The following is a 15,105-nucleotide window of genomic DNA, read 5'->3' on the forward strand; positions in this document are numbered from 1 at the left end:
CACGAACCCATGTCCCCTGCATCGGCAGGCGGACTCTCAACCACTGTGCCACCAGGGAAGCCCTAGTGTTAATTACTTTTAATGGAAAGCAGTCAACCCAATCATTTCTCCTTACTCAGTAGTCATTTGTGAGTCGAGCACCTAATCCAGGTGAGACCTAGATGTTTCGAAGACCATCCTGAGCAAGCACTAGCTGATGTTAACTCTAGCAAGACAGTACAGAAACCTGTTTGCCTGAGAAGAGCACAAGCTGAACACTATCCTGCTCGGGGATGGGGAGGTGGGAAGAATGAAAAAGGGGGTTGTGGAAGGAGAAACCCAAGTGAGCTGGATCCTTCCACTTGAACCTCAGTAGCTCTGATTTTTGTCTGTTCTTCATTTAGGAATTCTGCATGAGATTCACTTTGATAAAGGGCTCCATTACAAAGAAACCATCAAACACCAAAGCCCTTTGCTGGGGTAGCTACAACAAAGTCATTAGGAAAACTTTTTAAAATAGAGACAGCTAGGCCCAAGTCCTGAGTAGGGTCTAAGTTCTAATGGGAACCACAGTGCCCTCGGGGTATGAATCCAGATTACATGCATGCATCTCACACTTGGCAGAATATCCAAACAACTAAGCCTGAACCCCCTTTAAGATTTTGCTACCCACTGTACATCCAAATGTATGGATAATCCCAGACACAAGCAGGTGCCCAGATTTTAATTGTTTCTTTGGGTTATTTGTTACCTGTGTCTCCCCATCCTGTTATGTAACAATTGGAGGCTGTTTTCTGTGGCCTCTCTCTCGGGAGTGGCAAACAGGCTGGCAAAACGTGGCTGCTGAATCTGGCACATTGTTCTTCTGCTCCTTGTAACCTAACCAGGGCGATGTCGTAGTCACTGCTGTCTGGTCGATACTCCCGGTGAATCACAATCTGCTGGACTCCAATTTCTTCTTCAAACTCCTCCGGCACCAGAGTATGATAATCCCCAACCCGAACAGCATAGTTCCTAGTGCTGTTACCATACCTGGGAGGCAGAGAGAGCTAATGGGAGGCTTGTTTCAAATGTAAATTGGTAACTGTCAGCCAGGTAGGTTAATAGAGATGCTTGCAAGCCTTTCTTCCAAATCATTAATCCCTTTTATAAGTTTAACCTTCCTTTCCTTTTCTCTGATCCCACCGGGTCTCACACGCTAAACCCACTGTCATCACTTTTTTTCTTCATTCATTTCACTCTTTAACCCTGGTTACCATCTAACTGTTTTCTGAGAAGGAGCAAATGTGGAAAGTAAGGGAAATGTGTCATTTCCCCACCATGAGAATGGACCAAAACAGGAACAGATAGTATAGGGCAAAATTACCATCCTGTGTCTGCTGTCGTCATTTTCTATCATCTCCAAGATTGTTAGTTCATCATGAAATTCCATGACGGCAGAAACTATGTCTGATTTAACTCTGTATCCCCCAAAGCACTTAGCACAATCCACTTCACTCCCCTTTTCTGTGAACTGAATGCAAACCAAAACTATCTTCAGGGCAACATACATACATTCACTATATGCTCTCACCTCTTAAACCTTTGTTCAGACATCACCTCGGTAAGACCGACCTTGACACCTAAACTTGCAACCCCCTTGTTTGTGCTCCCATCCCCAAGCACTCCCAATATCCCTAATCTGCTTTACTTTTCCTTTTTTATTAAACACTACTTTCTAACAAATTATCTGATGTACTGTTTATTGTATTTATTGTTCTCTGTCTCCCCCCACCCCATTGAACAAAATGTACTCAAGGGCAGGGATCTTTGTGTTCACTGAGGAATCACAGTTCAAGAATAGTGATGCCAATTAAGCAGGAATGCAGCATATGTTTGTTGATTTAGTGAATGAATGAATGTTTATTTTTAATGAATGTGTCTTTTTTCCATAGGAACTATTCAATTAAAATAGAAATACAATATTTACTTGACTGACAGTTCTCAGCCTGTTTTTCAGCCAACATACCTTGATTCTGATACATCTGCCTAAAGCAGTTTCTCAACCTCAGCACTACTGACATTTGGGACCAGATTATCATTTGTTGTAAGGGGCTGGGCTGTGCATCGTAGGATGTTTAGAAGCATCCCTGGCCTCTATTCACTAGGTGCCAGTAGCATGCACACTCGCATACACACACCCCAGTTGGACAACCAAAAATGTCTCCAGACATTTCCAAATATTCCCTAGGGTGCAAATTGTACCCATTTGAGAACCGCCGACCTAAAACACATCATCCAACCCACTTCCTGATCACTTCCTCTTTCTCACTGAAGAGTATAGCACCTTGCTCGCTTCCCCTCTGTAGCTACTTAAAACATTCTCAATGACTTAATTCCCAACACCTTTCCCTTTTAGTTCCCTAACCTCCTCACCTGCAGAGTGTTTTCTCTACTTGATCTCAGCCCCCCACCTACAGCTCATACTCACCAAATATTACACATTTTTGAAGTCTTGATGTCAAGCATCTCATCTTGACAGTTTTACAGCTCTACTCATACTTAAGTACCTCCTATCTTTACAGTTTTACAGCTCCATCCACAGCTCTTCTCCCCCACTGGACTTCAATCCGTCGGCCCCACTAGTTTTTACATGTCATTCTCACTCTGCTTATGACTTCTTACAAGGCTTGGATTCCATCATCACTCTTTTGCAAAAACTTAATCCTTCTTTCCCTGATCTGCCAAAACTCCAACTCTGGTTTCATCAACTCACCACCTACTTTCCACTAGCATCTGTTCAAAGGGAAAAACAAACATTTAACAGCTCTCCCCTTAATTTTTTTTTTAATCAAAACTTCAATATCTTCCACTAGAAACGGGGCCTGTACTTGAATGTGAATTTAGAGAAGTGGTATTCAAAAACTGGAAGTTTCTAGTGACTGCCTATTTGAAATAACCTTTCATTTATTCCTATAAAATTTCTGGAAGTTATAAGTTGCTCAAAGATTCTTATAGCCCTAAGTAGGGCTCTGACAACATTGCAATATATAAAGTGACTTTCTTAACTGTGTCAGCTCAAAAAACTGAACAATGCAACAAAGATGATTTAGCTTATATAACCACCTACTAGTGATCTATGAAACTAATAATTTCCTGTGGTTCCTTGAAATTCTCCATTTTCAACCTTAAATTATCACATATCTTTAAAGTTCAGAAGGCTTTTCATATATTGTACCTAGAGACTATCTTCTTATGGGTTCCACTTCAAACTTTAAGTTTAGGATTATTTCATATCCTGAAACTCTAAAAAGTAATAGTCATGAAGAATAATCAGATATTTAAATAACTCTCACTTCTACTTTCTGTGTATTGATACTAACGTATTATAAAAATTCAATATGATTCATTAATATATTCAGGTTTTAAAGCAAAATCCCAAGTGATTTATGTTTCTAACAAGAATAACTGTCAATGCATCCTTGAAAGTGCTGCTGAAATGTTTCATATATCTTTGGAATTTAAGAAATTATCTCAAGCTTCACTGTCCAGTACAGTAGCCACATGTGGCTAATGAAGCGCCTGAAATGCAGTTGGTCCAAAATGAGATGTGCTAAAAGTACAAAAATATGCACAAGATTTCAAATATTTACTATGAAAAAAGAATATAAAATATATTGTTTCTCTAGATAAGACTATCAAATATCTCAATTTTATATCCTATTTTGCAATGATATTTTCGATATACTGAGTTAAATGAAATATATATAATGATATACATATATATCAATATATCATTATATAACCAATATACGGGTGAAGTTAATTTCACCCTTTTGGTTTTTTAATCTTTTAATGTGTCTACTAGAAAATTTAAACTTATATACATGATTTGCATTTGTGGCTCACGTTATATTTCTAGTAGATAGCACTGGTCTAGAGAAATACTATGGCACAAAGTAGGCATCCTATTTTTTAATTTTTCTTTAACGCAGTTTCTTGTGTTGCTTATAACTTTTAAGCTCGAGTTATGAGACATTCCCTTCATATGTCAACTTTTTATATTTAAGATAATTACATTACTGTTCAACCAAAAAAAAAATTGCAAAAATTTATTGCAACAATCTTTTCCATTCTTTGAAAAAGAGCTGTGACACTTAGCTAAAATAATCCTTGCATCTAAACTGGCTATATAAATATATCCTACATTATCTAAAAATTGAGTCTTCAGCCAGTGAACAAAGAAACAGGACATTACTACAGCAAGGAAATTTATTTTTTAAATATCCCAGTTTTAAAGTCTTGGGAAATCTTGCCTTAATGGGTCACTTCATGCCTGGATTACTACAGCAGTCTGCTAAATGGCCTTGCTGCTTCAAGTTTCAACTTTTTCAAGCCATCCTTCACATTGCAGCCAGAGCCATGTTTCTATCTAATAATATAACTACTCTTCTAGATACCCTTCCAGATAGATACCCTTCACTGTCTACATAGTAAAGTTCAAATTCCTTAAATGATATACAAACCCATCCAAGAATGGCCCTTGTCCACCTCTCTCATACCACCCTCGTCCTCGTGTCTATGTCCCTGTTATTCTGGCCGCTTGAAGAGGTATCTGACAAACCTGTCTTTATTCAGACTATTTGCAATCTCATTCCCTCCACCCCTTATCCTAATATGGCAAAAACTGATTTTATCTTTCAAGTCTCAAGATCTCCTAGGAAGCTCTTCCTGCCCTCCCCGAAAGCTAGCCAATCCTTCTTTTGAACACTCCCAATAGCACTGTCAGAGCATTTATAACAGCTTCTACAACTTGTTAAGATGTCAGGTCTCCCCAGTTAAAGGCTCCTTAAGTGTAAAGACCATGTCATGCTCACTTTTGTATCCTCAGCACCAAGCAAAGTGGTTTGCACAGAGAAAGCTCTTAATAAATATATGTTAAATGACTTCTTTTGGAAGACACGTTCTGTTCACATACATACACTCTGATCCCGAACTTACTGAAATGAGACCTCTCACCAATTCCTATGTTATAACAACACCATCACAAAAGTTACTTTTTAAAAAAAGTCTCCACAAAGATCTAATGTTCTCATTAATACTGGCTGTTCATCAGAATCACCTGTACCACTTTTAAGAATACAAATGTCCAGGCCACACAAACTCTGAGAACATTAAATTAATAGGGCTGATGTAGGGCCATGGGTGATCCAAATTCACAGTCAGTCTGGAGAACCACTGAACCAAAGACAAAGGCACGGGCATAACGCCCGCCTCTTCATGCCTGGAATTTCACTGGGTGAAGTGAGCCTACTAAGAGATGACTAACAGACTGCCATAACACAAACACGTACACATTCCATACTTATACTGTGTTCTCAGATCAGGTAGATTTCAGCGGGTATTTTTGAGTATACTCCCAAATTAATATGCTCACCAAGCAGGAGTTGATAGTAACCTGAGAATAAAAATAAAATATTTACCTGACTAGAAGGAAAAATGCATCATTCTTGTTAAAATGAAGTTCCTTATTAGAATCTATACTTTTAAAGTCGTCTTGATTTAAGAAATGGACCAGCTAAACCCAAGCAGTGATTCCCACACTCCTTTCACTCCAGTTATTCTTAGAATAGATTTATGCTTGGAATTTGAAGAGCATCTGACACAAGACTGGATTAGTTTTCTAACCAAATATTTGTCTTCCAGTGTCACCTCTCCTAGTGAGTGCGATTATATACTTCAGGGATAACACTTTGGCTGAGGTTACCAGTATGATTTTGCACTTTGAAATCACTGTCTATGGTTCTAGGCTTCTCAAAAATGTATCAAGGAATTCTTTTTCAATGCATTTTAAGGTCTTTCTAGTTGAGCTTTTGTTATTTTGATACACTTTATTCAAAAATGCTTCTAAAACAAACATTTCAGGTTTTGGCTGACAAGCCATTCAGTTGTTTGCTTTGCTGAAATGCTTTCAACTCCCCCTCAAATAAAAATTGGATGAAATTCCTGGACAAGTTTGAGCAAGAGAGGGTATGAGACAGGGCACTTAGTAAAATCCACTATTCCAATTTCTCTGAGATTCTGTAATTAAACTACAATTAAAAATTTCTAGAATTAGAAGAGTTAATTCAGGTGACGGTCATTTTCTTTCTTTATAGATTCATCTCTTCAAAAAGACAGTATTTTACATCAGCCTGTACACATCTGCTACTTCTAGAATCTTTTTTTCTCTGTTGTCTGGATGAAACTCAAAAAGTAGTTGACTGAAACTGCTTGTGTAAGTGGTTCCACTTGCTTATGGAGAAAAGACCTTCTCTGTAGAACCTCGCACTGTCCCTTACATACATGTAGTGTGTGTTCAGGAAATGGTTTTAGCATAGTTGATGGTATTGTGTATATCACCAAAGACCATGTTCTTAAGAACTCTACCATATACTAGGTCATGAAAGAACATATGTTAAGTACCGCACACATTTTGTTCTTAAAAAGAAGTCCCATTACTCTGTGGCTCATCTTTCTAATTATAATGTCTAATAATTTAGATATTTCTGATTTTCAGAGCAGCAATCTCTGACAATTTCCAGCTTCTTTGGTGATTCTAGGCAAAAAAGTCAAATAGATAAAATCAGGTAAAGCTATATTCTTGATCAAATCAAATTTGCAGAAGAATTACAGAAATGAAAGAATCCTTGTTTTGGGTACATTCTTTCCTCCAAAGTGGTGTTTGTTATCAGAACAAGCAATTAAAAGAAATTAGTTTCACATTCAGGATTTTTTCTCAATTATATTGCCGTACCACCATAGAGAGAGGGTCATTTTACAGTACTTGTAGTAATGATTTAAAGTAGAAAATAGTGGGAGTTCACTGGCAGTCCAGTGGTTAGGACTCCGTGCTTCCACTGCAGGGGTCGGGGGTTCGATCCCTGGTCGGGGAACTAAGATCCTGCAAGCCACATAGTGTGGCCAAAAAAAAAAAAAAAAAAAGTAAATAGCAAAAGCAAGCAAGCAATTTATATTGTGTAAAATTCATAGGGCAACTGCAGAAAAACTTAATTTATCCAAGTTTCTGCTTCAAACTGCCAATGGAATACTGCATTCCAAAGTCTGTATTAACACTAGGAAAAATGTGAAAAATGGGATAGAAGGCCTTTAAATGGTGATTCACCAACTACCTCAGTTACCCTTGTTAACGTTGGCATAAAAGAATGTTTTGGACACCTCACAATACGTGAAAGCTATGAATGTAGAGCTGGATTACTAGAGCTCTGCCAGACTTCCAGTAAGGTACCCTCATCATACAGAGACAACTCTATAGGAAATGAGTGTAACAGGATGGTGGATGTGAGTAACTGTGTTCTGATCTCATCATCCCCAGGCAATCATTCCTATGTTATTCTGATATAAGGATTACATAAAAGAGTGACTACTCTGGAGGCAAAACAAATAAACATAAAAAACTGTCATCTCTTGGGCTTCCCTGGTGGCGCAGTGGTTGAGAGTCCCCCTGCCAATGCAGGGGACACGGGTTCGTGCCCCGGTCCGGGAAGATCCCACATGCCGCGGAGCGGCTGGGCCCGTGAGCCGTGGCCGCTGAGCCTGCGCGTCCTGAGCCTGTGCTCCGCAACGGGAGAGGCCGCAACAGTGAGAGGCCCGCCTAACGCAAAAAAACAAGCAAACAGAAAAAAAAAAACTGTCATCCCATAGAAAGTAACACAGATGGTGATAGCAATCTATGCCTATTGTTCAGAATGGCTGTTCAAGAGCACTGGCCGACATCATCGCTGCAAGAATTAGGCACCAAAGGAGGCCCCATGAACAAGAAACTATTTTCCATATTGAAGTCCAGTAGTTAAAGCAGCAGAGATACAAACAGTAAGGAAACAGGGGTGAGAGAGATAATTTCAAAATATGAAATCTAGGTCCCCTACCAGTGGGTCTTTAGTTAGACTCCCAAGAAATCTAAAAGAAAGGTAACCTCCCAGAACCTGACCACATCGCTTCTGTACTACAGTGTCTACAATTCCAGAGGAAAACTGTTTTTTGCAAACTTCAGAGTTTCTGATGATTAAAGGAGGGTTGTTTTCATCCAAAGTCCCTGAACCCAGAAGACAAAATTTGGAGTTTGTTCTAATCACTGGTAACTGTCCTTATGGCTGTCAATAAACTTACTGTAATAAAGATGTGAGTTGTAGCCCCTTGGGCACTTCAGAACAAGTCTATGAAATCCGGTAAAGGTTACAAACCAAGTTAGATGAACTTGTAACACCTTTGCAAAACAATTTTCTCCCTACTCACATTAAAAGAGTCTTGCGGTCTATCCAAAGCACATCAAAAAGTTGCATATCATAATCTGCTCCTCTGGTTTTTAATCAGCTGTCTTTTATACTGCACAGATAATGGGAAGAAACTCAGAATGAAGTATGGAAGGAGTTATCTGTTGATCTAGGTTTAAAATACCACCATCCTCTAAAGAGTGCAACATCCTTAAATATACCCACTACCTGGCAACCGAGCCCCCACTTTCATCCTGCATCCATCATTTAGGAGGGTCTAGTATGTGCCAAGTAATACATGAGACACTTGGTTTATAAACACAAATGAGACCATTAGTGACTCGAAGCAATAATCTAGAAGAAGCAGGTCAAGGGAAGAATAATGACATGTAAACAAACAAACCCAAACATGTACCTTAAAAAAAAAAAAAAAAAAAGACCTTTGAGGGAACTCAAAAGTCAGATCAAAGTTTTCAACCTCAAGTGGAATTTTTGGGCAATTTCCCGACTTTAATACTTCAAGCCTTGAACTTCTAAGTCTATAACTTTTAGCAGAGAAAGATTTACTTGAAAGAGAAGGAGTCTTGAACAAGAGGAGAAAAATCTAAACTGAACCTACTGAATTATTTTGCTTAAATTCTAAGCGCAAGACGGGCTTCTCCAGTTTCTCTGCAGTTTCCTACCTCGTCTTTCTCCACTAGTCAGTGGGATAAAATAATCCTGAATTCTCTACTTTTGCTCATAATAATGTTTGATTCCTTTTTGTGAACCCCAACATAATAATAGCCAACATTCTTTTTGAATTTTACAGTTTATAGGATACTTTCACATACTTTGCAGATCATTTGTTCCTCACTGTAGGAAGTTATTGCCTTCATGTTACAGATGAGAAAATTGAGGCTCCCAGAGGTTAAAATAATCTCCACAAAGTGAAACAATTAACAGTTGGAGGAGCTGGAACTGTAACCTTGGTCTTGATGGCCAGATCCAAGTCACTAGTTACACAGTACCAAGTTCTACTGATTTCTATCAGGGTCTCTACCTTCTCTCCCTCCTTTTCTTTTCTACCTTCTATCTTTATTACAGTAGCCTTATAACCAGTCTCCCTCCAGTTCCTACCACAGTGGGTTTAACCACTTGGTAACATGGACCAATTTGAGTCACTCCAGAAAAAGGCACAGAAGCATGTATGCAAATATTTCTCATATAATTTGAAGCCTGTTCATAGACCCCTAGTTAATAACGTTGCTTCCCCCACCCCCAGATCTATCCCATACATCTCCTAAGACTCCTCTTTGATCATATTTCAAGGCTCAAAAACCTTTAGTGGTTTCCCACTGCCTAGTGAATGAAACAGATTCAGCACCCTGGCATTCCAGACCTTTCCTGCATCTTTTTTTTTTTTTCTCGGTACGCGGGCCTCTCACTGCTGTGGCCTCTCCCGCTGCGGAGCACAGGCTCCGGACGCGCAGGCTCAGCGGCCATAGCTCACGGGCCCAGCCGCTCTGCGGCATGTGGGATCTTCCCGGACTGGGGCACGAACCCGTGTCCCCTGCATCGGCAGGCGGACTCCCAACCACTGCGCCACCAGGGAAGCCCTCTCTCTGTTTGATAGCGACAGTGCTTTTGCCCCCTACAACAGCTTGAGCACAGGACAGAAGAGCAAGCATCTTGTTGTGTTGGCGCTGTTCTGTCAGGGCTGCCCAAGGCTGATTAACTTTGTGGGCAACCACATGGCATCACTGACTCTATTAAGGTTGCAGGATGCTAAAACCCATAAGGTCTTTTTCACGTGTGCTGCATTCAAGCCAGGTTTCCTGAACTAAAGACAGCATTTTACTTCCTCTTTATTCCACATTACGTTTTATTAGAATCAGCCTACCAATATTCTTTGCCACCATGGATCCAATCTTCTAACGTATTACGTGTCCCTCCCAATCTCCTGGCATCAAAAATATGATTACTTTATCATCAGTGTCCTGTTTCAGTTTAGTGATTAATATGTTGAATAGGGCAAGGATAAGTATCCTGTTAACTCCATTATATTCTTCCTCATCATCATTCTTCAGAAGTCCAGACCACATTCTATTCTCTCCAGGAGCAAGAGGGTCTTAACCTTTAATGTTCATGAGAATCATCAAAGATGCTTGATAAAAATGTAAACTCCCGGGTCTCAGCTCCAAAGATTCAGTAGATCTGGGATAGGGGCCCAGAAATCTGGATTTTTAATAAGCTGAATGTATTGGGTTGGCCAAAAGGTTCATTCGGGGTTTCCTATAACATCTTAGAGAAAAAAACCGAACGAACTTTTTGGCCAACCCAATACCTACTATTCCTAATATTGTGGTGAAAATCCACACTTTAAAAATGGTGCTCTAAACTTTTTTTGATCCCATATGTCTCCCTCCTCTGGGTTCCTATAGCTGCATTAAAAACTCATGGTACCAAGGGTCCTATCCGTCTTATTCTCCAAGATATTTCTAGCGCATGGCACATTCCTGGGAACATGACAGGCTCAATAACTTTTTGTTAAGTTAATAAATGAATCTTTATTGTCTGTGCCATTCATGTAACACAGGACTATATATTAAACCCACTGGTATATAGGTGAACTCTCAAACTCAATTATTACCGCAGAAATGACAAAGGCTATGTAAAATACAGATTTGTGTCTTCTGCAGCACCTTGAACATGGAACATTACTCCATAATATTTATCAAAATAGATAAGAGGAAGTGAATAGAGATTCTAGAAACAAAGATACATGAGAACTTGGCAAACAACACAGTTGACATAAATCAGCTGGTAAAGAATGGAATGTTTAGTTTTTAAAAGTACTGGGAAAACTAACTATCCATAAAGAAAAATATAAAATTAGGTCCCTTCCTTTATACCGTATACCATACACACACACACACACAAAAAACTGTAAACAGATTAAAAATCTAAATAGGAAAAGCAAAATTGTAAATTTTTTTGTAAAAAACTATCTTCATATGGGGCTAAAGAAGAATTTTTAAAATAAGATTACAAAGCTTTTATAAGACTTTAAAAATTGACACATTTAAATATATTAAAATTAAAACATCTTACAAGAAAAAGACCTTAAACTAGTGAAAGGACATGCCCCAGATTGAGAAAAGTTATTTGTAACACATAATAACAAAGATTCTGTACAAAGAATATATCCAAAAAAATGTTTAAATCAATTATAAAAGACAATCGAATAGAAAAATAAGCAAAGGATGTGAACAAATAATTCATGAAAGAGGAAGACACTAATCAGGAAAATAGAATTAAAAGGAAATCCAAAAACTCTTAAGACTGGAAAAAATTGAAAATGTTGATGGTATCAAGTTGGGGTAGGGATGTGAGGAAACAGGAACTTACACATTGCTCTGATTTAAACTGATACAGTTACTTTAGAACATAAGTTGGTAGTGTCTAGTAAAATTGAATGGCACCCATACTCCAGGACCCAGCACAATGCTCCCACATGTCTGTGCCAATGAGACACGTAATGGATATCTAATGCAACATTGTTTTTTAATAATGAAAGAATGGAAACCACCTAACCTTCCACCAGTAGGAGAATAAGTAAACTGAGGTTGGTTTCGTCTTACAATAGGAGTTAACACTCATATGGCAGTTAAAATCTACATGGATGGATTGTAAATACACAATGAGGCCATATATTTTCACATATGAAAAAATACAAAACAAATTTTTGGTTGTAACAATTTTTCAACACTATGGTACATGTTTTACTTAAAACATTTTATGAGTATTTTTAAGTACACAGAATAGTGAAACCCCTTGTACTCATCACCTTGATTCAATAACTATCAATATTTGCTAAGCAATGGTATATATTTTTAAATACTAAAATTCATGCTGAGGAAATGGCCATTAGCCAGGGCCCACAAAAGAGCACAGGACAAGGAGAAAGGACCACTAGGTTCTAGTACAGGTGCTGTCACCATAAGCAGTGTGACTCTGGCACACTGAATCTCTGCATGGCTTCCCCTCTGAACTGGGAAAACTTCAGATTGGGCTGATATAATTCCTGGGACAAACGGAAATAATCAGGATGCAACCTGACAGGTACAAATAGAGAAATCTAAAAGACACAGAACACCAAGAAGACCCAAAGTTTCTAAAATTCAAATCAAAACACTAACCCTGGACTCCCTATTCCTTACCATTCATAATCAAATAATCTGAGGGCTCTTCTAGCGATATGGGGTATGATTTCATCCTCAGATATGTTCTTGGGGGAAGCACTAACACAGCTGCCTCCCCTTCAAAAACCGATCTTGTCTTCTCCTAAACTCTAGAGTTTGCTTTAACACCAGGTAGCAAGTAGCTTCCTGAGAGCTCTGTTTCCTCCTGATGTTACCCCCTCACTTCCACAGTGCCGCTGGTAGAGACAAGAAAGGCCTATAGCCTGGCTCTGACACCCCAAGTTTCTAGCACGCTGTAGAGCAGGAAGGGGTTGGAAGAACTGGCAAATAAGAGCCAAACCGAGTTGTTTGGAAAGGTGGACACATACCTCTTGAAGCAGTGTGCTGCTGTAAGGACCCAGCAGCTACTCAGGAGTGTGGCCCCGCAAAGGAGTCTGCCATCTCCATGGGATGACTTGAGCCGGAGGGACACTTGCCAAGGCCAACCACCCCTAAGAAGAAAGTAAGCCACTCATCAATATCCATAAAAGGCGAAAAGCAAGGACAGTCATCCAGCAAAACAAGGACTTAGAAGGCTTGCAGGTGGGAGGAAAGAAGTAAAAAGGGGACTCTAGGATGTAGACTCCCTTCCTACTTTGAGAATGAATATTCCTACAACTTTGAGCAGACCACCCTGAAGATTTGCCTATAGCATGTGTACGCATCCCACCAAATTCTGACGTTCTTGGAAACAATCTGTGTCTTCTTTATATTTCATGATTTGAAGCTTATTTTCTCCCTCACCTAAGCAGCCTGAAGAGGTTGTTTTTTTTGTTTTGGCTTGTGGGATCTTAGTTCCCTGACCAGGGATTGAACCCAGGCCACGGCAGAGAAAGCGCCGAGTCCTAACCACTGGACCGCCAGGGAATTCCTCGGAAGAAGTATTTAATAAGCAAAGCACTGGTTTTCCACTAGTAAATTCAACAAATAAAAAAATTATATTAAAATGAGTCAAGTCCAAAACAAATATATTCTAAATTAAACAAATTTGTAGTTATACATTTTCTTCAGATTTCCTGTTAAATTAGTTTGTTTCTGCCACATAACTTTTCAGCAACCCATCTGTCTCATAAATCAGTGGATAGTGATTTGAAGAACATGGTCTATATAAAGTAAATATAAGTCAGAGGACAGTGAAATTATCAGTGTAATCTGTATTTGAAGAACCTTTTACCTTAAAGAATTTTTCCCACCAATGATCCGCTTCTGCCGACGGTGCAGTAATCTCAAACCACAAACAGATAAGAGAGACTCTGAAGCAGAAAGAGGTTTTTAATTAAACTATCATATTGCTGATAGTGGGGTAAAGACACAAGTGACACATTCCCCTGATGCTTCTTCCTCTATTTTTTTTTTTTTTTTGCGGTACGTGGGCCTCTCACTGTTGTGTGGCCTCTCCCGTCTCACTGTTGTGTGGCCTCTCCCGTTGCGGAGCACAGGCTCCGGACGCGCAAGTTCAGCGGCCATGGCTCACAGGCCCAGCCGCTCCACGGCATGTGGGATCCTCCCGGACCGGGGCACGAATCCGTGTCCCCTGCATCGGCAGGGGTGCTTTTTCTCTTCAAATTATAGACTATTTTTCTTATAATAAAAATTAAACTTTTTTGAAAATTTATTTATTTTATTTATATATCTTATTTATTTGGGGCTGCATTGGGTCTTCATTGCTGCACATGGCCTTTCTGTAGTTGCGGCGAGCAAGGGCCATCATTGCAGTGTGCAGGCTTCTCATTGCACTGGCTTCTCTTGCTGCGGAGCATGGGCTCTAGGCACGTGGGCTTCAGTAGTTGTGGCTCATGGGCTCAGTAGTTGTGGCACATGGGCTTAGTTGCTCCGCAGCATGTGGGATCTTCCCGGACCAGGGATCGAACCTGTGTCCCCTGCATTGGCAGGCAGATTCTTAACCACTGTGCCACCAGGGAAGTCCTATCTTATAATAAAAATTAAAAGTTGTTTTCTCATTTAACCAAGGCAACAATAATTCACAAGTAGACAAGGAACTTTATGAGGTTTCCTACAATCAGCTCTGAAGAGGTTTCACAGGCTGCTGAATGATTTGGGCCTGTCTAGTACATCATCCTTGTGGTACCCACATCTCCTCCTCTGCTGATTATAGAGATTGTTCGGGAGTTCAGAAATATTAAACGAGAGAACTACAAGAGGCAACAATGCTCTGAATTATTTGATTTTCACAGAAAACACTCTTCCAAGCCACATATACAAATGTGACTCATAGGAGCAAAGCACAATCCCAGGATGAAATTTGGACATAAATTTACATTTACTCATATAGCATGTTAATATATGGAAAGGATTTACTAAGCCAATTTATGTGGCAAATTGTATTTAAGGATATATATAGTCAAACTTCTCAAGATAACAGATTTCTGTCACGAGCATAAAAAAAGAAGAGTTAAACTAAAAATATATGAAAAGGTGGTGTAAAAAAGAAGAGTAAATAAACTATGACTAGCTTTAAAAATAATTTTAGAAAGTAGGAGATGGGGCTTCCCTGGTGGCGCAGTGGTTGAGAGTCCGCCTGCCGATGCAGGGGACACGGGTTCGTGCCCCGGTCCGGGAAGACCCCACATGCCGCGGAGCGGCTGGGCCCGTGAGCCATGGCCGCTGAGCCTGCGCGTCCGGAGCCTGTG

At 39.6% G+C, this 15,105-nt stretch overlaps 1 protein-coding gene across 1 annotated transcript in view; it reads right to left on the reverse strand.

Moving 5' to 3' along the window:
• PRSS12 (serine protease 12) overlaps positions 1 to 15,105 on the reverse strand; it is an 83,190-nt gene that overhangs the window by 3,734 nt on the left and 64,351 nt on the right. The window contains exons 10-12 of the mRNA XM_007114686.3: positions 13,629 to 13,707; positions 12,784 to 12,906; positions 731 to 1,011 (exon numbers count right to left, since the gene is read on the reverse strand). Coding sequence (XP_007114748.2) covers positions 731 to 1,011; positions 12,784 to 12,906; positions 13,629 to 13,707 — 483 coding nt within the window. The remainder of the gene's footprint in view (positions 1 to 730; positions 1,012 to 12,783; positions 12,907 to 13,628; positions 13,708 to 15,105) is intronic.

This window comes from Physeter macrocephalus, chromosome 7 (genome assembly GCF_002837175.3).
Source record: "Physeter macrocephalus isolate SW-GA chromosome 7, ASM283717v5, whole genome shotgun sequence".
NCBI lineage: Eukaryota > Metazoa > Chordata > Mammalia > Artiodactyla > Physeteridae > Physeter > Physeter macrocephalus.